Source organism: Amaranthus tricolor, chromosome 3, assembly GCF_026212465.1.
Source record: "Amaranthus tricolor cultivar Red isolate AtriRed21 chromosome 3, ASM2621246v1, whole genome shotgun sequence".
In the NCBI taxonomy this organism is placed as follows: Eukaryota; Viridiplantae; Streptophyta; class Magnoliopsida; order Caryophyllales; family Amaranthaceae; genus Amaranthus; species Amaranthus tricolor.
Window position 1 is genome coordinate 14070307 of NC_080049.1, and position 23812 is coordinate 14094118.

At 32.9% G+C, this 23812-nt stretch overlaps 1 protein-coding gene across 3 annotated transcripts; it reads left to right on the plus strand.

Moving 5' to 3' along the window:
- Positions 1–1657: 1657 nt before the first annotated feature.
- Positions 1658–22208, plus strand: LOC130809403 (ATP-dependent RNA helicase eIF4A). 3 transcript variants are annotated; one of them, XM_057675171.1, is made up of 8 exons: positions 1658–1932; positions 2010–2058; positions 2162–2299; positions 6385–6609; positions 12645–12684; positions 12766–12863; positions 13349–13406; positions 21769–22208. In XM_057675171.1, exons 1-7 carry the CDS (start codon positions 1871–1873, stop codon positions 13364–13366), a joined length of 630 nt encoding a protein of 209 aa, XP_057531154.1. In that variant the 5' UTR covers positions 1658–1870; the 3' UTR covers positions 13367–13406; positions 21769–22208. The 3 variants fall into 3 exon arrangements, with proteins under 3 accessions (XP_057531154.1, XP_057531156.1, XP_057531155.1); XM_057675173.1 differs by lacking the exon at positions 21769–22208 and adding an exon at positions 21345–21688; XM_057675172.1 differs by lacking the exon at positions 21769–22208 and adding an exon at positions 20105–20415.
- The last annotated feature ends 1604 nt before the right edge of the window (positions 22209–23812 follow it).

Consider the following 23812-nt stretch of genomic DNA (forward strand, 5'->3'; position numbering starts at 1 on the left):
TAGGTATTTTAGATATATAAGTAAATGGATTAAATACCTCTATCAATGCTATTCATAATTTAATATTACAATAGGCATTCAAAGATGATATGGTATGTGTTCTTTGGCAATTTAAGTATTAAATTAGACATTATACTTACAGTAGGAAATCGAAAACATGTAATATGTGTTTTTGCTTGTACTAGTATTTACAAATGACCTCAAAATTTAATATAGGCATTCAAAAATGATATTTTAGGTGTTTTTAAGTACTGTTGTTGGCAATTTAAGTATTAAAGTAGACATTATAATTTACGATAGGAATTCAAAAAGCTTGTCATAGTTGGTTTTAATGCTTGTAGAAGGTATTTACTAACCTCAAAATTTATTACAAACATTCAGAAATGATATTGTAGGTGTTTTTAAGTGATATAGTTGTTAATTTATGTATTAATTTAATAGTTATGGTATGAATGTGTAGTAACTATAATTGTAGATGTTTTCTATATTTACAGTAGGAATTCTAAAAGCATTTAGTAGGTTTTTTTTAGTGCGTGTAGTAGTTATTCACATATATAAAAGTAGATATATTATATACAACATTCTCTTGAGAGATACCTTCATCAATGGAAATCATATTGATTTCTTTGTCAACATTCGTATTCGCATCATCAAACTCTTATCATCAAAATTTCAATTAGCGACCCTATTCTAATCACCAACAAATATTTAGAAAAATTTGTATTCAAATTCAGAAAGATTGAAATTGAATTCGAATATTCTTAAATGTATGTCGTGCTTTATATTTTGGATTATTATGAGATTAGTGGCGAATCCAGAGTTTAGAGTCTCCTGGGGCATCAACGAATGGACGAAATTTCGACAGAGTTTCGTTTGTAAAATTCTTAAAGATTGAATTTATATAATTTTTATTTCGGCAAAAATAAAGCAATATTTTCTTGTTTTCTCTTCATTATTTTCATTTTTGAATTCTAACAAGAAGATTAATATATACACATTAACATATATTCAATTATTCAATGAAGGTCAGCAAAAAATCAAGAAATATTCAATAATTCAAGATGAACAAACATATTAACATTAACAAATTTTAAATCACTCAAAGAACATAAACAAAAAACAATCTAAAAACAACATTCTAACAAAATTCAAGAATCAAGATTAAGAGTAAAGATTAGAACAACAAGATAAGAATCTAAGATTATGGTTAAAAATTAGAACATAAAGATTAAGATTAAGATTAAGAGTGAAAATACCTAAAAAATAAATATATAAAATTTTGATTTTTAGGGTTTATGTCAAAAAAACTGTGAGCAGGCGAGTAGTGGCCAGCGTCTGAACTACTGGGACATCGGCGATAGGCTGTGATTGAGCGTCTAAGGCAGCGATCGAAAGTACCAAATAGGCGGTGAGGTGATAAGGACTGTAGAGGGCAAAGTTTTTTAGGTTGCTTTAGAGTAGTGAAAAAGGAGAGTCATTTAGAGTTTTAAAGTTTCAAACTTTCTAGAAAATGCGCTTTTGACTCCTAAATTCAAAAAAAATTTTAAATTTTTTTTCTTTTAAAATTTCTTGGGACATGTGCCCAAAGACCATACATAAATCCGCCACTGTTTGAGATGTAAAATCATTAAACACAATCATCATTTCTTCCAAGCCAATCCTATTTTGATTTCTTTTCTTTTTTTTTTTCGTTGTTATTGATTTTCTTGAATGAAAAAAATGAATAGAAACTATAGTTATTTTGAATGGCGTGAAGGAAAAGTATATGTACATGAGTGGTGTCACCTGATATTTTACACCTTCCATACTCCGTGGATGCGTCTGCGTTTGAGAGGACAGTCCTTGCGGCTTCCCAGACTGGAAAGGCAGAATGGCGATCGATGCCGCCGACTCCCCTTCTTCCCCTTCGCAATCTCTGGCACATTCAATCGGGTATATTTTTTATCGTCAATTGCCCCAATTTTTCCGATTCAACTCTAATAAATGTCCGCGATTAATTTTTTGTGCAGTCAATCTAGTCATTTCTACATCGCCGTCGATCGTATCGATTACAAAATGGTAATTGTTTCACTCACTTGATTTTACGCTTTCAAACCTAAATTTCGTGAGTTTTAATCAATTATGTTTTGGAATTTGATCTTGTTATGCATATATATTACAGTTGACCTTCGTGGAATTGTTGGAAGAAGTAGGACGAAGATCAGGACTTCCTATGGTAGTTTGTTGCAATTCTCGCGATGAGCTTGATGCTGTCTGCTATACTGTTTCCTCGCTTCCGTACATCTCGCTTTCTTCCTTGGTATTACTTCGATTCTTTTATCTCCGAGATAGTTTTTGGGTTTTTATTATATATCCCCTCCCAGTAACGATTGTTTTTCGTAGGATTGGTTCCTAAATCCGGATATGGACTATATTTTATCAATCACAAATAAATAATTTTTTCTCACATCAAATGTCTTTTTTTTGAATGGAACTATATTGTATCAGAGATAAATACACATGGGAAATGTAATCTTGAATAGGAGAAGGAAAAATCTGCCCAATGAGAGGAGTAGCAATGCCTATGTCGAGTTCTTTTTGTAGAACTCAAACAATTCTAATCCCATGTTTGACCTAAATTTGGTGTCTATATCCGAGTTGTGTCATGTCAACAACAATACGCTAGGTAAAGTGCCGATTGTGAATTTCATAGGTCTAACTATAGTGTATGAGTAAGGTTTGTGATTTGAGATAAATTTGGGTTTGTACATAACAAGACCCGTATAAGAGAAGAGTTGACTGTACAAACCCGATGAGATTTCATCCTAAAACCAATTGGTTAGGAAAAGTAGCCCATCTAGCTTTTATGCTAGTCAATCTCTACCTAATTCTTTGATGTGGGATCAAAGAATTTCATGGAAGACCGTTTTTTTTTGTTTCCAATTGATTGGAAACCGTTGGTTCTGATATAACGATAAATTTGGGCTTGTACACACCTACAAAGGAGGAGAGTTGGCAGGACATATATCCAGAATGAGGTTCCATCTTGAAACCAATTGGTATTAGAAGGAGTAGCCAATCAATCATTTATGTTAGTCAACCTCTCTCTAATTCTTTGATGTGAGATCACAATTGTGTATTATGGCTTTCTAGTTTCCATTACTTGGGCTTCTTAAATATCATTTTTGTTTTCAAACTTAAGTTTCTTTAAAGCTATAAACTAGTTTTTGTTTTGAGATTGAAGGTGATGTATAATGTAAAAAGATTAGAATATCATCAAAGTACACCACAACAAATTTCCCTAGGAATGGCCTATCATTCATCAATCTCATTAAAGTTCGAGGAGCATTGGTGAGCTCAAAAGGCATCACTAACCATTCATAGAAGCCTTGTTTTGTTTGAAAGAAGGGGTATCACCCTCTCTCGTTTTGATGTGGTCATTTTGGGGTGGCATTTACTCTAGTTCTAAAATTCACTAGATGTCTATCTTTCTTCTTGAACCATGTGTTAGCAAATCCAAAATGTATGAGTGCAAAATCAAAAATGGACTTTAAAACTGTATTCCTAATTCCATAGCCAAAACCTGAATGAACATTTTTGTAGGCAGTGCGGCATACCCATACGTTCCCATTCAAATCACACCGAGATAAAGCTTCTAATTCTTTGTTATATTTTGTACCTTATCATCGAGATCCTTCCAATATTTCCTTTTAATTGATTCCGGTATCCTCACTTGTGGTGCGTAAGCACTTATGATATTCAAAATCTCTTTATCATATACAATTTTCATTCTTGTAGTCCTATTGTACTTGAATACATTTACGACATCCTTAGATATTCATTCATTCATACCAGCACCAACTTCGTTCCGATTTTTATTTTGTGCTGAGCACCACAATTTATATTCACGCCTTTCACTTACTATTGTTTTTTCCTTTCTCTATCAATTTACTATTCAAATTACTAATATTCCAAGGTCTCATTCTTAACCTAAGAACCTTTTTCCTTTACCTCCTATGCTTAAACCATAATTGCCCTTGCTTATTTAACACCACACGTCAGTTGTGTGGCACATCTAGAAGATTTCATAGAAAAATTTATTCTAACATCTCCCTAAATTGTGGAAAAAGTTCTTCTAACATCTCCATAAGTACCCATTAACTTTAATGATTACATATCACTTATATTATAGTTGCTTATAATTTTATTCGTTAAATAAAACGATAAACTATTACGTTAATTAATTTTCCTATAAAATTATTTCACATATGGCAATTAATTAGCTATGAGGATATTAGTGAATATGAATAGTAGTTCAACAAAAATGCAATTATAAGCTCAAAACTTGCCCAATGTATTTTTTTCTTAGAAAACTTGCACCATGTTGGTTGGAATTCACATTATTACTCGGTTATAGTCATTTTTTGCTACACCGCAGTTGTTTCCGCTAACGCATCCGTGACGGTGGTTTTTTTTTTTTCATGACCTAACATAAGCTCATCTTTAGAAGTTTAAGAGTATATAGGTGAAGGGGTAACGACCTTGTATAAACATTCAACTTATGCTCGACATTGTTCCTATATCCCGTCTACTCGGAGAAAGTCATTTTTCATATATTTTCAAGCTAAGACATGAAACCTATGCTTTGATCTTCCTATCGTAGCCCACCTTATTTTTGAAGGAATTTTGATGTATATAAGAGTTTAATTCGTCTTTTCTTCAATGCTGGAATCTACAGCCAATGATTAATAAAAAATAAGCGGGTAAATAAAGTCAAGGCCCCATTTAGACGTTTCCTTAAGGGCAAAGCTTTAATTGCCTCTTGTTCATTGTTCAAGTCTTAGAGATTTTAGAGATTATTCCTTTGTTTATGTATGTTTAACATTTCTTATTTCTTTCATGTATGATATATATTATTACATTTTTTTAATACAAAATTTAACAAGTGCTTATTTACATTCCTATAAAAGTTGATTTATGTGTAGGCCTTCTTGGTTCATGGTTTTTGTAAACCCCATGTCCCTTTTTGCAACAACATTTATTAGAGATTACTCTTTTGTTTATGTATGTTTTAGGGTAAATTGTTAATAATAAATAAACTTATGCTTAATCCGCTGAAAATAGACCCACCTATTATGTATTTTCAATTAAATTCACCTATTAGGTATATTTGCTAAAAATAAACCAAGCTATTGTTTATAACAATCTTCAAAACTACTTTGTAAGTTAAGAATTAGGAATAAACAATAGTTGAGTTTATTTTCAGCAATTATACCGAATAGGTGGGTTTATTTTAAAATAAACATAAGTTGAGTTATTTTCAGCGGATAGAGCAAAGGTTAGTTTGTTTTTTACAATGTCCCCTATGTTTTAACATTTTTTATTCCTTTTTTATGATGTACTATTCTCGATCTCTTTTGAATAGGTACACTTTCAGTTTCATGTAATCAAATGGACTATTTTAACATTAAAAATCGACAAATATACATAATAAAAAATTATAAAAAGTCAACATAATGAAAATATGCATTGAGACGAATCAAGCAAAACCTCACTTGACTATGTTTTTCTTTACACATTTGAGAAAACCTGTAAAACAAGGTTTATTATAAATAGTTTTACTATTCAAGTGTAGCTATTAATTAAAAACGAAGGATATTATATCACTACATTTTGTTTTTGATACAAAATTTGCTTATCTACATTCTAAGTGAAGTTGATGTGTAGGCCTTCTTATTTTGTTGTTTTAGTGCACCATGTGTGCCTTTTTGCAACTGTAGTTTTGAATTGAGCTTTAAATAGTCAAATTTCTACTTATGTTGCTTATGCAGACTATAGATAATTGGGTGTTTGGGCTTGAGATCAGCTAAGTCAAAGCGAAAATCCTATGCTTTTAGTGTTGTATTAGCTATAAGATATTTCAAATTTTCTTGAGATGCAACAGAGGGGACATACGATACAACCAATGTTACTGGAAAAGAAATACGATATGGTACGAGGAAAGGAAACGGAATGCAAAATGTTTATTTCGAGTTTGGGGAGCGAAGGGTTTCTATGATATACAATATTCCAATTTGTTTTAGAATGAAATATTTTTTTCATTCATAAATAGGGGTTTGGGAACCATATATCCAAAACGTCAATCTAGGGTTTTGGGGACAAGCTTTCCAAAAGAAGTTTCCGACTTTTGGCAATTAGGTAAATGATTATGTGAGTAGATGTGTAGATGAGCTGAACATGAGCTGCACCTTGTTCATATTTATGCTAAATTTATTTAGTGGTTGAACATGAGCATGGGCCTTATCCTTTTTTGATATTCGGACACATGTTAGCTTTTTTTGTTGCGCTTTGATTTGACAAAATGAGTAGTCTAACAACAATTTTCTATGATTTGACATTCTGCAGTATAGTGATCTTGGTGAATCTGATCGTGCACAAATACTTGATACTTTTCGCTATGCAACCATCAAATGGAATCAAGGTACTGTGCAGTCAACTGGTGGTGAAGATGTGGAAGAAGAGCTTAAGTCTCATATGGTAGTTGTAACTGATGCTTGTCTTCCAATTGCTTCAAGTGAATCTCCTGTTCCTGCCCGTGTACTAATAAATTATGAGCTGCCTTTGAAAAAGGTATCTTTTCATCTTCCCTTTTTATTTCCATGTGCATCATATTTAGGTGTGGTGCATAGTGCAAAAGTGCAGTATTGGTCTGTAACAGTCGCCAAAAGGTTTTCTCAATCAATGCAGATGATTTCAGGTTGCCTTGGCCTATATTTTTGTTGCACTTAGCTAAAAATCTTTAAAAATACGTCGCGATACAGGCAGTATTTTGCGCTGTGGAGTATGGTGTGGTGGAATCTATGCATGGTATTGGAGCTTTTTATAGGCTGTAACTCATATATTCATTGTTGATTGATGTTGTTTCTTGTTGGACAGTACGAATACCAGTAGCCTTTTTTGGAGATTGACATGATTTTGCTCTTGTACTTATTTATAATGTGTTGCTTGTTATGGTGCTAAGTTTATGTTCCCTGTTTACCGTAAATATCAAAGTGAGTCTTGGGACCTTGCTGCATTTAGGGGGAAGCCACTCCTATAAAATTCTGTTTGGATCAGTGTATTAATATCGATGATGTGATACTTAACAAGGGTGGGAAAATGTGGATGTGCATGTGATTGATAGATCTCAATCCCACAAGCAGAGAGGTTTTCTCTTAACTGCAATTAGAAGATGATCACAAGATACAACAAGTGAATATGTTTATTGTTTGGTTTATCAAACCCTTACAACAAAAGCTCATCAATTTTTATTAACAACTCAAAACTGATTTGTATTTGTTATTTGGTGCTTTATGTAGGTCCTTATCATTTTGCACTAATTATAAAGACAAAAAGTGGTACAATTGGTTCTATTCTTGAAATAAACAACGTGCACACACTCCCTTTCCAAACAAAATCAATAAACCAAGAACTACACTTAGATTTATTAGATTTGTTGCTAAAATATCAGTATGTGACCCAAGAAAACAAAAGAATCGGGTACATTTTTCATCTGATCTCCTCTTATAAATAAACTAAAAAAAACCGTTATATTATTTGACTTCATTGGTACTTAAAAATAAAAAATTATTAAATTTTTTTTTAGATTCCATTAATTCCAATAAGAATAACTCTTGATTTTTTTGAATAGCATTAGTTACTTATTAGGTACTAGGTTTCATGCGAATTGCGAAATGACTCCTTTGTTGCAAGGCTTTGCCTTGGAAATAAGAACGGGTAGGATGGAAGAAAGCGAGTGGGTAACACTATGTTGTATGCAAGCTTATTCTCAAAGGTTGCACACAAAATAAACAAAGACGAAAGGAAGGATAGAAGCAGGCGTGTGATTTTAATGGGAGAATTGGTTGTTATTTATGCTGGAATAAAGGGAATTTAGGTATGTTAAGTATGAATGTTGAATAACTATTTGTGGAATTATCAATGGAAGAAAACGTGTGAGATGAACAAGTTTTATACAGACAGACCACAAACTTGATTCAAATTTTACATGACATGATGATTGAATGGAAGGATAGTAGGTTCACTCTAAACATTAGGGATACAGACCTACCCCCTACAATCTAGAGGCTCCTCAGAACACATGCAAGATGGCCACTCTCAATAAGCAAAGGAACTTCCTCAACAGAATTATAATCCAAGAATTCTATTGAGGAAAAGATGAATAACAGTTCAATTCTTCTCAAAGAGTATTCAACACCCTTAAACTAAATACAACTTGAACTATATATAGAGCAACTAAAAATAAAATGACTTCTAATAAATAACTTTTAGAAATAACTACAAAAAATAACTTCTAAGAAATTATACCATGAAATGTTTGTTTGGAAGGTTTGTAAGTGTAGTAGGAGTTGCAACTTTATGTTGCTGTAGCAAAATATATTTCGATTGGTGCTACTTGGTGTAACCTCCATGTTCATGTGTAGAGTAGTTGGTGGTTTGTGCATGGTGAGGGTAGTATTTGGGTAGTTTGTATATGTAACTTCCATAACCATGTTCTTCATAAATTCCAGTATTATTTCACCTTGTATAATCCCCGCAGTTGGTGGTGATTTTTGTTGGCGACATTTTGCTTGTTTTTTGAGGCTGCAAAGAACTTCTTACTTCTAATGCATGATCTTAAAATAACCTCACCAATGATATCCATGCTGCATGTTTGCTTTTGGATTGAATAACCGCTTATGTGTAGTTCTACTTTCCCACGTTGAGCTTGAGATAACTTGGATAACAATTCTTGACTTGGACTAAGCTATGTAGCTCTTTGTATCTTGTTGTTTGCCTATACTTCATCACTTGGCTGCTCCTTTAAATAGCATTGTACTAGTATTTAATTTAAACAAAGCCAACCTAGCATGTTTGTAAAATAATCTAATAAAGTTTAACAAAGTTGAAACACACTATAAAAAGTCTTCAACACAACTATTTCATGTTTCTTAACTCAATCATGCTAATTTAATTAACAAGTGCTTGTGCCTCTTCGATCATTTTATGAGCTGATGTTGGACTTGATTGAAAATGAGGTTGGATCACCATGGCTAACATTCTCTTCTACATTGAGAGAGTTTGTCCTTAAACTTTATGGTTGGATTTGCTTCTTGTTAGCACCTTCTTGTGTAGACTAAGTTCTCCTGGATTCGATTAGTGTGACATGTAGTACTTGGTGCGTAGAAGAAGTTTACATAACATTAGCATCAAAAATGGTGAGTGCGGAGGAATTGGGTTTAAATTTGATCTTTGGTTTAATTTTTATAGTGAGGGTGATTTTTTGGTTGTCAAAGAGTGAACGAACATGTGTTCTTATACCCATTGTGTATGACTCTACTATCAAAAAGCCAAGGTCTCCCTAGTAGAACATGACGCATTCATAAGTATGACATCACATCTAAGCTCCTCCTTAGAGTGCTTCCATCTGCTAAAATTTATAAGGACTGCGATCCCTTCTCTTGATTTAGCTACTAAACTACATGAGGATGAGGATGCGGTGACGTATATAGGTTTAAATTAGCCACTAGGGTTTGCGAAGAAACATTAGCACAACTTCAAACTCCCTAGCATACTCTTCTACGCTCTTATTGCCTTGTTCGAAGTGGTGGAATTTAGAGAAATTATCCTGCATATAATAAGAAGGCAAGAATTTTTATTTCTATAGTTTCTTCATTTCTGTCCATGTGCGCACTTTTCGCTTCTCTAAACGCTCCCTCTTGGCGCATACTTCTGCCCACCATCATGTTGATGCATATTTATAAAACCCTTTCTCTTTGAGAGTTCGTTGATAATTAAAGACTCGCTCGACTACCCTTAGCCACTCGATGAAATCAATAGCATCTAACCTTGCTTCTAATTCCGCTAGACATATTGTAAAATCAGAATAAGAGTGATATTGGATGTTTGTGTTGAAGTGATGGCGCATATCTTCCTCTTGTGAGGTTAGTTGGTGTTGGACGTATGCCTTCGGTTTTTTGTTGGGATAGTTTACCATTTTGGTTTTTGTTGTAGAATGAGAAGTAGTACCTGTTGGCTTTCTTAAGGTTTTGTTAAGCATGGCCTTTTCTTCATTTTCAGCCCTTAAAAACTCAATCTCTTTGCGCATGTCTTCGCTATCATGAATGTTTTGACTAGTGGATGCCATTGGCTGTGTTTGGTTGTAATCTGGCTCTTAGTCCAAAATGTTGTATGCATTCTTACTCTTAAAGTTGCACACAAAAGAAACAAAGAGGAAAGGAAGGTCAAAAGTAGGTGTGTGATTTTAACGAGGGAATGGATTGTTTTTAATGATGGGAATAAGGGGAATTTAGGTATGTTTCTCAAAGGTTGCACACAAAAGAAACAAAGAAGAAATGAATGTCGGAAGTAGGTGTGTGATTTTAATGAGGGAATGGATTGTTCTTAATAATGGGAATAAGGGGAATTTAGGTATGTTAAGAATGAATGTCGAATAGTTGTTTGTGGAATCATCAATGGAGGATAACGTGTGAGATGAAGGAGATTTAGGATGAATAGAAACAAAGGTAGATGAACAAGTTTGATACATACACACCACAAACTTGATTCAAATGGTAGACGAGTTAATGATGGAATTCAAGGATAGTTGGCTCACTCTAAACGCTAGGGATACAAACACATCGCCCTACAATTTTGAGGCTCCTCAGAGCACATAAAAGAATGCCATTCTCACAAAGCGAAGGAACTTCCTGAACAAAATTTTAATCCAAGAATTGTATTGAGGCAAAGATGAATAAAAGTTTGATTTTTCTCAGAAAATATTCGACACCCTTATAGTAAAAACTAAGTGAGCTCTTTATAGAGCAACTAAGAATAAAATGACATCTAAGAAATAACTTCAAAAAATAACCTCTAAGAAATTATGCCATGACATGTCGGTTTGGAATTAAGGCTTCCAAGTGTTCTAGGCATTGGAACTCCAGTTTGCTGTAGGAATGCAATTTTGGTTGCTGCTACATGTTGTAACCTCCATGTTCATGTGTAGATTAGTTGGCGGTTTTTGCAAGGTGAGGGTTGTAGTGGGTAGTTTGTGGATATTACATCCATACCCATGATCTTCATAACTTCCTAGCATTATCTCTCGTATAACCCCCCGACGGTTAGGTGGAGATTTTTGCTTATTTTTGGAGGTTGCAAATAACCTCCCACTACTCATGCATGATCTTAACCTTCCCCATGATCTCCATGTTGCACGTGTGTTTCGAGATTGAATAATCGGTTATGGACTGCTTCCTTCCCACGTTGAGCTTGAGAAAACTTGGATGACAACTCTTGACTTGGACTAAACTATGTAGCTCCTTGCATCTTGTTGCACGGTGTGTTTCGAGATTGAATAATCGGTTATGGATTGCTACCTTTCCACGTTAAGCTTGAGATAACTTGGATGACAACTCTTGACTTGGACTAAACTATGTAGCTCCTTGCATCTTGTTGCACGCCTTTAAAATTCCAATGTACTAGTATTTAATTCAATACTAAGCTAACCTAAAATATTCGTAAATCAACTTACAAATTTTAACAATGTTAAAACACACCAGTACACACACAAACGAAATAATGTTTTTTGATCAATCATCCAAATTCAATTAAGTGCTTGTGGTACTTAGATCACTTGATGAGGTGATATTGGACTTGAGAAATAGAAGCATACTCAGAATAAAGGAAACTGTATGATTTTCGAAGGCAAAATTGCCCTTGACCAATTAGAAACAAGAAGAAATAAAAACATACTCAGAATAAAGGTAACCTGAGGGCAATACTTTTCTCCAATTCAAATTTAATCTTAGACGTTGAACTAAACTCATACTCCTAAACTCAAGATAACAAATCCTATTCCTACTAAAGTCTTGACACAAAACCTACTCTACTAGGAATTAGAGACAAATCCTACTCCTAATTCTAAGTAATAATATTAACATTACTTCTTAAATGTGAATGAGGATGAATGAGAGTACTTCAGTAATTTAACATTACTTTTAAACCAATTTAATGGAAAAACATCTATTTCTAAATGTTATTGTTCATTTAAGTATAACAGTATGGTGTTATGTTCTGGAGTTTTTTTAAGACTTGCTATCACTGACGTTTCTTACTAGCTAAGTACTACCATGTTGAATATCCCTTTTGAAGTATTTTGAAGAAAAGTAGATTAAGGTGTGAAATACATGTATGAAGACTTACTTTTTGCTATATATTTACTCTATATGAATTTATTCTATGTGTTGCTTAGGCATTGCTATGGTTCTTCGTAAGTACTACCATGTTGCCTTTTGAAGTATTTTGAAGAAAAGTGGATTAAGGTGTGATGTACATGTATGAAGACTTTATTTTTTGCTATATATTTAATCTATATGAATTTATTCTGTGTTGCTTAGGCATTACTATGGTTCTTCGTGCCCTAAATTTATTAGTAGTATGATCATGTCCCTCCATCAATTTGCATCTTTATTTTTAGAATCGTTGTATTCTTGATCTTGTATTAACATCTCGCTTGTATACTAGGGTATTAGGTTCAGTGACTTAGTACAGTGAGGTATTAAGTTAAAGGGATTAGATCTTTCTCTTCATATTCTGGGTGAGTGACTTTGCTTAATTCTTAATTGCAGGATGTTTATATGCGGCGAATGGCTGCTTGTTTAGCTCCAGGTGCTGTATTGTACTTGTTTGCCACATTACCTGAGGAGACACCTTGATTCTACTTTTATTTATACTGTTTAGTGTCTGCAGATGGGATCGTGATTAATATGGTTGTTGGGGGTGAAGTAGTGACTCTTAAGAGCATTGAAGAAGCCTGTAATCTCATCATTGCTGAGTTGCCCATACAAGTTAGTTTCATGTTCTTCATACGAGATTTATCCTTATGGCAACTGACGTATTATTTTTTGGAACATTCGATACAACCACATCTCTTAAGGCACTTTTTTGACTTTGCCACCTTATGCAACAACTTAATGATAAAAAATTTCCCGCCTTGTAATTGCAAACTTTTGAATTACCATTTTTATCCATTTCCATCGATCTTTCTTTAGGTTTGATGGAAAATTGGGCGGAAAGTTAAATTGAAATTGTTACACTTAACAGAAGTGGGAATGAAACCGTTAAATGTGGTAAAATCTAAAGTCTAATTAGTAAGATGGGAGGAATTCAAAACAAAATTACATATGGTGGTAAATAAATTTTTTTATTAAAAATGTACTGATATTTAAAAAAATATTGTTATTATACTTTTGCTTACGCTGTAACGGATGTAGCAACTTTTGCATTATTTTATGACGTTGATGCTATAGTATTTTAAAATTTTCCTTTTCAGGTGTCTGAAATTTTGTGACGAAGGTCATTCTTGGTGGATGTTCAATTGGATTTTTCAGGTGATTCTGCTCTTTTCTCTGGTGCATATTCAGTTCATTCTTAATTTAGGCGGCATGAACTATTTTATTTCGTTGGCTAGAGAATCAACTGCTGATGATAAGTGACAACAATCTCATCTATTTATGTTCCAGTCAGGCTCGACTGGCTGCCTAATTCTATGTCAAAGCTAATAATGAAAAGTACAATCATTAAATCGGAAAACAGCTTATGTTATCCTTTAAAAATTCTTAGGTTCTGCAGTATTAAATATATCGGATTCTTTTTTTTAATAACTATTATTGCGCAAGCTCTTTCCTGTTGACTAACCCCTCTTTATTTTCGTTCTATTGTTGTCAAGAAAGTAGTCCTTATGTGTTTTCGTGAGCATATTTATTGACTGCCATGTGGTTTCTGTGATCTGTTTTATTTTCTGATTTTTTGTTCTTATAAATGGACCAGACTGATTGGAGACAGAATCTATTATTCCTGCAGAATGCCCTGTTTTATTTTCGTGATCATAAATATGAATGGATTAAACATAATATTAGTGTTAACTTTAAGGTGGAATAATGTTAATGCTCCTAAACTTTGTTTCCTGGAACGCAATACAGTTCGGAACGTGGAACGCTAACTAGGATGACTCTGGGACGATGGTCTAATTATTATGATTTTTAATTAAGGAAATTTTACCCAAAATAATTCAACCTTTTAATAATTTTCCTAGAATAATCCCAACTTTTGATTAATCATGAATAATCTAAACTATAAAGTAACTTACCCAAAAATATTTTTCTGCAAATTGTAACTTGCTTTTGTAGGTAAATTAACAAAAAAAGAAAAAAGGAAAAAATAAAATAAAAGAAAAAAAAAGAAAAATCAGAATCCTTTTCCCCAACAGCCAACCCCTCCTCCTTCCACCTCACAATCACTATAATTCCCACCACTGAGCACACCGTCTTCCACCCTACTTCCCACCACCATACCTCTCCTGTCCCTATTTTTGATGTGATTTCACAAATTCAACAACCAAACTTCAACTCCTCTCATTTGTATTTTCTACCAAAAAAAGTCAATAACAATCTATTCAATATAAACAACACTTACAATACTCAAAACACAATTAATAGGAAAAATGAAAGTAATAATGGAGTTCTTATCTTCTTGTACTTATTCATATATCAAAATGAAACAATACAAAATTATATGATTTTGTTGATTAAAATCGAGCAAAGGTTAGATTATTCTGGGTAATTTTTCCTATAATTAAATATAGGAATAGTTTAAAAGATAAAACAAAAAGCTAAGAAAAGTAAAAGAGAAAAAAAGAAAACAAATAGATAGGAAAAAAAGAAAGAAAAGTTTAAAGAAAAATGCTACGTGTTTTCATTTTTTGAAACAAATTGCATGTGAAGATGGTAAAACTAAAAAAAAGGTTAATGAAAAGAAATAGACCAAGCCCACTTTATAATCCACTCATATACAGTGACAAGAATAAGGACATAAGGTAGAGTTTAACCCTAAAGCACATGAGCCTCCACCCATGTTGAACAATAAATTTTTTCTTACCTTTTTCTCACTTTATTTTCTACTATTTTTCTGTTCTTCTCTAAGTTCTCTTTTCTTCTTACTTTGATGGCTCAAATATCAAATCTTCATAGAGAGACAATTGTTTTTTGGGTCGAGGCTTTTGAAGATTTGGTACGCGATCCATGGCGACACGGTACGCCACTGTTTTGCATTTTGGGTCGACCGTCCCATATCGGAAAACGGTCGGACGTTTCAAGATCCGAGTACCATAGCTCCTAAAGTTCATTTTCCTAAATAATCATATCTAGCAGCTTTACTTTTGCATATATACTAATTAGCTGAATCATTATAATACCCAGTATATCCCACTTATAAAAGTTATGATCATGAGGAGGTAGGAAAATCACATAAAGGAGATAAGGAGGTTGCGCTAGACCTTCATCTCGATTAGTATAAAATTAGCAACGCAGAGTATGCCATAGGCAGGACAAATAGCAAGGCAAGACAAGGTTATATTAGTATAAATATAATAACATAAACTAACAAAATATAAGTAACTGATAAATGCACAAGTAAAAATCATGGTGAAAATAACTACTGATGGTTTAATACACAAATTCGGTGTCTCTAACTAGTTTTATCATTAGTTAAGTCCTAAGGAGAGGTGCAACTCGCTCATTTAATTTCTAAAATGCTCTTCATGCGCTTTCTTAGGCCTACCAAGACTTGTTTAAGGAGAGGTGCAACTCGCTCATTTAATTTCTAAAATGCTCTTCATGCGCTTTCTTAGGCCTACCAAGACTTGTTTTTCCTTTAGTGTTGTTTTCATAGTGAGTTAGTGGTCATCCTTTGCGCACGAACGAACCCTCACAATCTACTTTCACGTATCTTTGTAGAAAATGGTGCAACCCTTAGTGTCTCTCAAAACTTGGTTGATCTTAACCATCAGGGTATGTCCAGATATCCACCTTAACATTGACATCTTTTCTACTTTCATTTTATGTTCATACATCTTTTTAATCCAGCACCTTCTATTGTGCCTTGGTCAGGCTAAATTTTTGTAAATCTAACCTTTTAATCAAGTTGGAATCTCTTATTACATCCAACATGAATTTTATGAATTACGTCATCATCAATCTCCTTGTTACTATGAATTACTAATTATCCATCTAGCATCACCCTCCAATCTTATAGCCTGACGACGACTTCTTCGCTAGTTTTTGTTACCAACACATTATCGTCAACAGATAGCATTCACTAAGGAACACTTTCAAAAATAAATGTGGATAATTCATCAAGTATTATAGAAATAAGAAAAAGCTTAGGATTGATCCCTATCTTCTGATGCAAGTCCACTTCTATTATTAAAGACTCACCCCCACACTTGACTGTAATCTAGTTGTGAATCCCTTGAATTTAAAAAGTGCGTCCAAGGTGTGCCTAGGTTTGAGGCACACCAAGGCGACTAGAAACACGCCTCAAAGACTCATCGACTCTTGCTGCATCTTCATACCCTTTGGATCCTGCAAGAGAATATGGGTAACTTAGAACTATGTTATCTTATGAATTTAGGTGCTTAAGTAGCATTTATCTAACTTGTATGTTGTAATAATATGTATTTCATGTTAATTTAAGTATTAAGTATGTTTTAAAATTGGTTTTAGAACCTTTTAGCGAAATTGTGCGCCTCGCATACGAAAGGCCCACGCCTTCGCCTTGTGCCTTGCTCCTCGGAAGAAGTTCTTTTGTGCCTCATGCCTTTTGAAACTAAGGTGACTCCAACATACAGGTTTTATATTGCCTTAATATGCTTTAATGGTATTGGATTGTCAGTGGTATACTAATATAATTTATAAGTCTTCTCTAAATCAATAAACACCACATGCAAATCTTCCTTTCTTAATGTATACTACTTTAACCTTCTTAAGAGTTCAATAGCTTTATTCCTGGATTGTGTCTTACTGGATTCACTTTATTACTCTACCAAAAGTTCTTTGTTTGGTAGAAAAATTTGATCCCCCGAAATTCCCACCTTATTAAGCATAACCTTTGTTTTTATATATTGGAATAAGTGCTTCCTCTCCATTCCTTTGGAATAACATTTTCTTAGAAATAATATTTAAAACGTTTGTCAAACACAGGATAACGCTTTTGTCTAATCAACTCCATACGTCAATAGGAATATTATCTGGCTCACTATTTTGGTTCTTCCCATTTTCCCTGGAGCATTTTTAATCTCTCTCATTGTTATCTCTTTGCAAAGATCATATTCATGACAATCTTGTAAATTGGTAGTTCTTTCCTTACTTCTAGGCACCTAGCTCTATTGAACAATTGAGAAATGTGTACCCGCCATCTCGTCTTAATGTTCTCTTGCCTTAACAAAACTTGTGCGTCTTCGTACTTGATGTGCTTAACTTCCTTAATTTTTGCCCCCTCGTAGACCTAGCATATGGAAGCTTATAAATAAATCTTTCTTCCTCTTTTGTGTCCAACTTCTTATCAAAGTCTTCATAACAGTTGAGATGTCAACACTAACAATCGATGTTAAGATGTCAACTTCACTCCCGGTAGTGCCTTACAATCCTAATATATGACACGATCCCTTCTATGTTCCAAGACATAAAAATTTGAGAACATGGCCGCACTTCTATATGTGATCAAGTGCTCATCATTCCTCCTAATAAGGGTTTGTGATGACCAAATTATGTGCTCATGCAAAATCTAGCAATCGCCCTCCACTATCGTTCCTCACCCCATATGTGAAGAAATTATGGAAGCATAACTCGGTTTGTAGGTTTAAGTGACTTTCTATATTATGCCTGTGAACTTGTATGACAACCAACATACTTCTGAACATTTTTACATAGCTATTGAAGTTGTGTAGCTATGATAGAACAATTTGATGACACTTTGAAATCATGTACAACCTAGGTTTGTTGTGTTGAGATGCTTGATATTTTTGAGTGAAGTCAAAAATTATGAATGCATTTCTAGTTTTTAGCCCACAAATAGACTTTTGTTGCAACTAATCATTTTTTATAAATGTCATAGCAATAATCCAGATCATTGGATTATACGTTGAATGAGTGTTTGATGATAAGCATCGCGATCCATTTTGCATATTTAATTGGATGGTTGTAAGTGTTTCATTTAGTACTTGTTACTTCGTTTTTGTGCTTACATTCACTATGCCACCCACACAAGTACAAACATTATAGAAGTACCAAGTGCTGTCATCATCTGTTTTTGTCCATTATGGCTATGGAAATGGGACAGACGGACCGTTTTTAAATCTAAAATAACTCTTCAAGTAATATCAAGATTAATCTAACAGTGAATCTGGGATATCTCCCTCTTGTTCTTTCTGTTCTGTTTCTATTCGGGTGCTGCTGTTGAGCGTATTGCTTTGCCTTGATATTCTGGTTGCATTTGTTGGGTTCATTGCTAGTCTTTTAGAAGCAAGTTTGCCAATTAGACTTGATGAAAGTTAAAATTTTCAATATATGTGACTGAACCTTGTGATTGAAACTATTACTGTTGGGTTTAAATCATGAATGTACCAGGTTCTAAGTTCTGAAGTTAAATCTTATAGAAAGTTTTTAAACAGCTTGCTGTTGGCAAAACACACTGTAATATAAGGAAAAATTCAATGAATCAAAATTTCGAATCATATGAACCTGAGTGAAAAGGTGGATAGTGTTTATGTATTTTTATGGCTTTTATTTGAGGATAAACTGAAAAACTTGTCAATTAACAGCTTGCTTTGGTGTGAAAGATTCTAACTTGATCGATTAAAATGGTTTGAGTTGATGCCAAACCTATCATCTGGGTTGCCAAGGGTCATATGACAGACAACATGGAACACGGGGTAGGTTAGATAACCAACAGCCCATAATAAGCATGGATAATCTTCTGTTGTGCATAGTTGTATTCGACCTCGAGGCCCAAAGTCACATACAAGATTGAAAAACAAAATCCGTAATGATAGAACGCAAGGGTTGAAATGTTATGTTTGTGAACTGCTTTATATGTTGTTTTTGATATTTAGAAGAACATGTATGATGAATGTTGGGATGAACTAGAATAGGAGTGGATGTAGGGGGAGTAAATATGTTTGCTTGCTACAGATTCACCACAAGTAGATGTCGAATGGAAGATTTAGAAGATAGTTTGCAAGCATTGTGTTAACATTGATACAAGCACACCACAAGGTTAATAAAAATGCCTCTAAGATCACAAGTGAGACGCAACTTTGCTTAGCATAGACACTTTCTAGATTGATTTTCCAATCCAAGAAAATTAACAAAACAAAGATTTTGAACACACGTTCGATTTTTCATATTATGATACAACCTTTCTATTACAAAGCAAATGAAAACAGTTTTACGTGTACAATTGTATGTGTATAATTTAAGATTGTTTATTTTATGAATCTCATAAAGCCTAAAGATGAACTTAAAGACTAGAAAGATCTAAACCCAAATTTTAAATATGTTAACCTTCGGTTTTATCATTGATGAGTTGGTTGATTCTACAACAATAGTTGGTATATATCTGTCTTATTTGTCTATTATCTGACACATAGGTTTGGAATTTGGATCAATTTTTTTGTTATCTAGTGTTCTTGATAGCAAGTATAATGTAGATAAGACCTAGTTATTCTTTGTAGCGGATTGCTAGCTTATAGGCTTACAGCTATTTACTAACACATTTGTGTGCTATTCATGTTTAGTAGTGAAGCACAATTAATGTTTCTACCAAGTCACCTTTAATAATGTTACCAAGTCTATCGCATTTCCTAATTCCACCGTGTAACTCATATCAGAAACCCTTGACTTTTACTTAGCCTGATGTTGTATTTAAAAAATGGTTTAACTCTTAAGCTTTGGCTAATAGGCCTTGTTGACATTTTGGGTTACATCAGTACACACTGCTTGTACTTTCTTGCGCTATTGACTTTTTCCTTCCTAGGAATTAGAACACTTAATTTTACGTGTACAATTGTATGTGTATAATTTAAGCCGACTAAGTATATGAAATACAAAAATGAACGAGTTTTACTCAATATTTAAGTATTTGACAAAGTATAAAATATACACTCAGATAAAATAATGCTGACCAAGTATACTGTATAATGGAAACAGGTTTATTATTATTAATTTTTCATTACATTTTTGGATGAGGGCAGGTTATTGGGGATCAATTCCCACGATACAAAGGCGGCGAGTTTCAATTGATTAGTATAATAGTTATCTACTAATCTGCTGATGATTGTCCATGCAAGCAACGTTCTCTTTCAGAACGAATCTTGCTGTCTTTCTCTTTCTTGACGTGGTTTATGATGTAAATTGCTTTTTTAAGTTGTATACTATATTTTTTTGCTCTCCAAGTGTACGTATTCATCATTTAGGCCATTTCAAAGAATGAATTCCTATGTTATGAAATAGAAGTATAGCATTTTATGAAAAATGATTTTCTTATGAGTTATCCCTTCAAAATTTTTCAAATATCTGTGAATCTGGTAGAGTTAATTGAAAAAATTTTCAATATGATGCAAATTTTATGTTAAATAACCAACTAAACCAAAAGTTTAAGTTAATGGTTAAGGTTCTAGAATTTGTTATATACTAAATACTCAAATGCATCCCTTCACACGAGCCCTTTGGGCTTAAGTATGGATTCATGCGGATGCAGTACAGGCTCTCCCCATACCTGACGCTAAATATTCCACTTTAAATGAGGGGTGGTTTAGTGAATCTGTGACCTTTTGTCATGCTGGGCTCTGATAGAATATTAAAAATCAATTCAACTAAAAGTTTAAACTAATGGTTGAGACCCTAAAATATGTCATATACTCTAACATTTGAGCTAATTGGTGATAATTTAAATAATTTCTTACCAGAGATTTGTGTTGGTATTACAATGAATTGGATTGGTATGTAATGCTTGTGAATATATATTTTACTAGACGAACGGAAAAATCTTAGACATGTTATTGTGGTTCTTGGATAAATGTAAAAATAATTTGAAAGTTGCTTATGACTCGAGAGTTGCTATACTATTTGACAAAGCTTACTTACGTCGCTCAGCTACTCTCTTCTATTTTTTCACTTTTCAAGACCGAACTTTGATCTCTCCGCATTAAGTTAGAAATATATCAATAAACGATTAAAAAAAGCAATATTAAGAAATTGTAAGTCGAAATCCGTTCTAGGATAATCAAGTGATTGATAGATAAAAATCTCTTTATTTTTCTATTTTTTTATTTTTTTAGTTATAAATAAAATCTACTTTCTTTATATTATAGAGTTGTTCTATTCATTTATATGATTCGATCTACTCATATATTGGTTTTTTAGTCTCTCATAGTGAGAGTTTGGAGTTTTGTTATCAATTCAATGGTAAAAAGGTATATGACGTTATCACAGGTGTCAGTTGTGCTAATACAATCAATAGTATCAAACATATCTTTACTTGAAAGCCACACGAGACCAAAAGACTCGCTTGAAGGAGACTGTATCAAACAACGATGTAATAGAGGGAAGACTTCAATGTTAGATCTCCTTCATAATGATCATGACTTTTTCTATATAGATTTTTGTTTAACTGGAATTGTTATGTATTTGATCGATTGTTATTCTATTGCAGATGTCGTATGACATTTTTATCAATGAATTTTTAGGTTCCTTAAAAAACATAGATATGTTGAAATCTTGTTGTCTGTGAATGTACTATCATGCGTGATGTTGATTTTGTGACCAATAATTGACAAATTATCCTAGTTTGCCGTTACCCCTTAAGATGAGACAAGTTTTCGCTTAAGATTACTGAAGTTGTAATTTTGCTGTGCAGGTGTAGTTTGTGATCCTTTGCCGAAACCTGAGGATCAGATAAAATTCTCATCAGAAAGGGCACCTGATTTTTTATTTAGTGTGTCCGTTGGTAATACTATTAGATTGTTCATCTAAACAAGGTCAGCTATTAATGAGGATTGAGACATCCTGTATTCAACAATACATGCTGCACACTCTGCAAGGTTAGAAAGGGACAGGGAGAGAATTTAGGATGTTGTATGATCATCAATATTTTAATCACTTGTATTAGTATTATCTAAATACACCTACAAAAAACTAATTGAAACATGGAATTTCGGCAGCTGGTCGTCGCTATTAGTACTTGTAATAAAAAAGTTTCAGATTATATATATTGCATCAGCTACCAAGAATCTTTCTCAATGAATGATAAAATAGACATGCTACTGATGTCATGAGTGATGGTATTGTTTTCTGTTATCTTGTTTTGTTTTGTTGGATGTGCGTTCTTGTTATTTCTTGCATCACTTTCAGCTTCAGCATGCATGCATGGTTTGCTGCTCCTGTATATGCGTCTTTGATTATTTTTCATAAACGAATGCACCTGTAGTTGATACTCGTTAGTGTTTAGTGAATCTTTGCCTTTAATATTGTGTTTTGGGAAGGTAACACGTCTATGGGAAACTTATTTCTCATGGTACTTTTCACATAGGATGAATTTTTTTAAAGTTAGTAAGACCAAACCTTTTTTAAAAAAAATATATTTCACAAAAACTTGTTTGTGGTTGCCTCACGCGTGCGACTAAAAACATTTTATACGTGTCGAATTCAAGCCTTAAATCACCCATTTTAAGATTTAAAAAGTCAATTCTAATACTTAAAGCCCCTACTTCAAGTCTCAATCTTTCTTCTTCGGAGGTTTTATTTAATTTTTAGCTATCGACTTCAATGCTTAAAACGTCAATTTCACCACTTAAAATGCCACTTCTAACTCTTAAAACTCCTATTTAAACCCTTAGTTTCATATTTTATATACCTACTCCAATTGTAAAATTTGCATTTTAAGACTTAGAATGTCTATTCTAATAGTTTAAAGTTTGTCAAATCTAAGTCTTAAAATACCTATATCAAGATTCAAAATGTCCAATTCAAGCTTTAAAATGACAACTTTAAAAATATGTGTTGGACCTGTGAGTGGTCGCACATATGTGACCGTCCCATAGAAAATTTACTGATTATATTTAAATATCAAATCGCCATCTCAAATGACTGATTTGGTTATCAACAAAATTAAAAATTCAAACAACTTGCAATTTTAACAATCACACAACTAAAATTGACATAACAGCATCCCTAATTTTCCAACAATTAATCAAAACAATAACATCCATAAACAAATAATTGAAATTGAAAATTGAGAAAAAAAAAACAAAAAGGGTTAACTACCTAGAAGCTTTTGTTGATAATGGAGGAAGCAGGAATCAGGAAGTTAGATTCTTTTTTGTTAGATAGGTGGAATAATTAGTTAGAAAGTAATAAAAAATGGATAAAAAATTAATTCTCTCATTTTAAGGTATAAATTTATTCTAAAATAGGGTGGTGAAATTTTTTCCTCCAAATGAGGGAAATAATTCTTCCTTTTTATCCATCTTTTTTAGTTTACCTTCATTTTATGTCTTTCACAATTGTTTCAATTACTTCAATTGTATCACTAATTAACTTTGATCTATTAATTTGATTTTTTTACCCCTTTAAATATTTACTTTCAATCCAAACGAGCGCTAAATGTATATTTCATCATATGTGCAAGAAAATTTTAAATAAAGTTTCTGATAGATATAGATAAAATATATTTAAAAGAAAATTTGTTAGATTATTTTAATGTATACTATTATTTTTATTATATAATTTTTAGTTTTTTTATGATGTTTTTTATGATTTAAAATTAGAGGCATTGAGATTCCAAAATTATTTTAAAAATTATGAAAAATAATTTAAACAAATAAAAAGGAACAGGGGAAAAGTATATGATTTTGCTCTCACCCAACCTCAAAAGTAAACAATTTGTTTTTAGAATAATATTT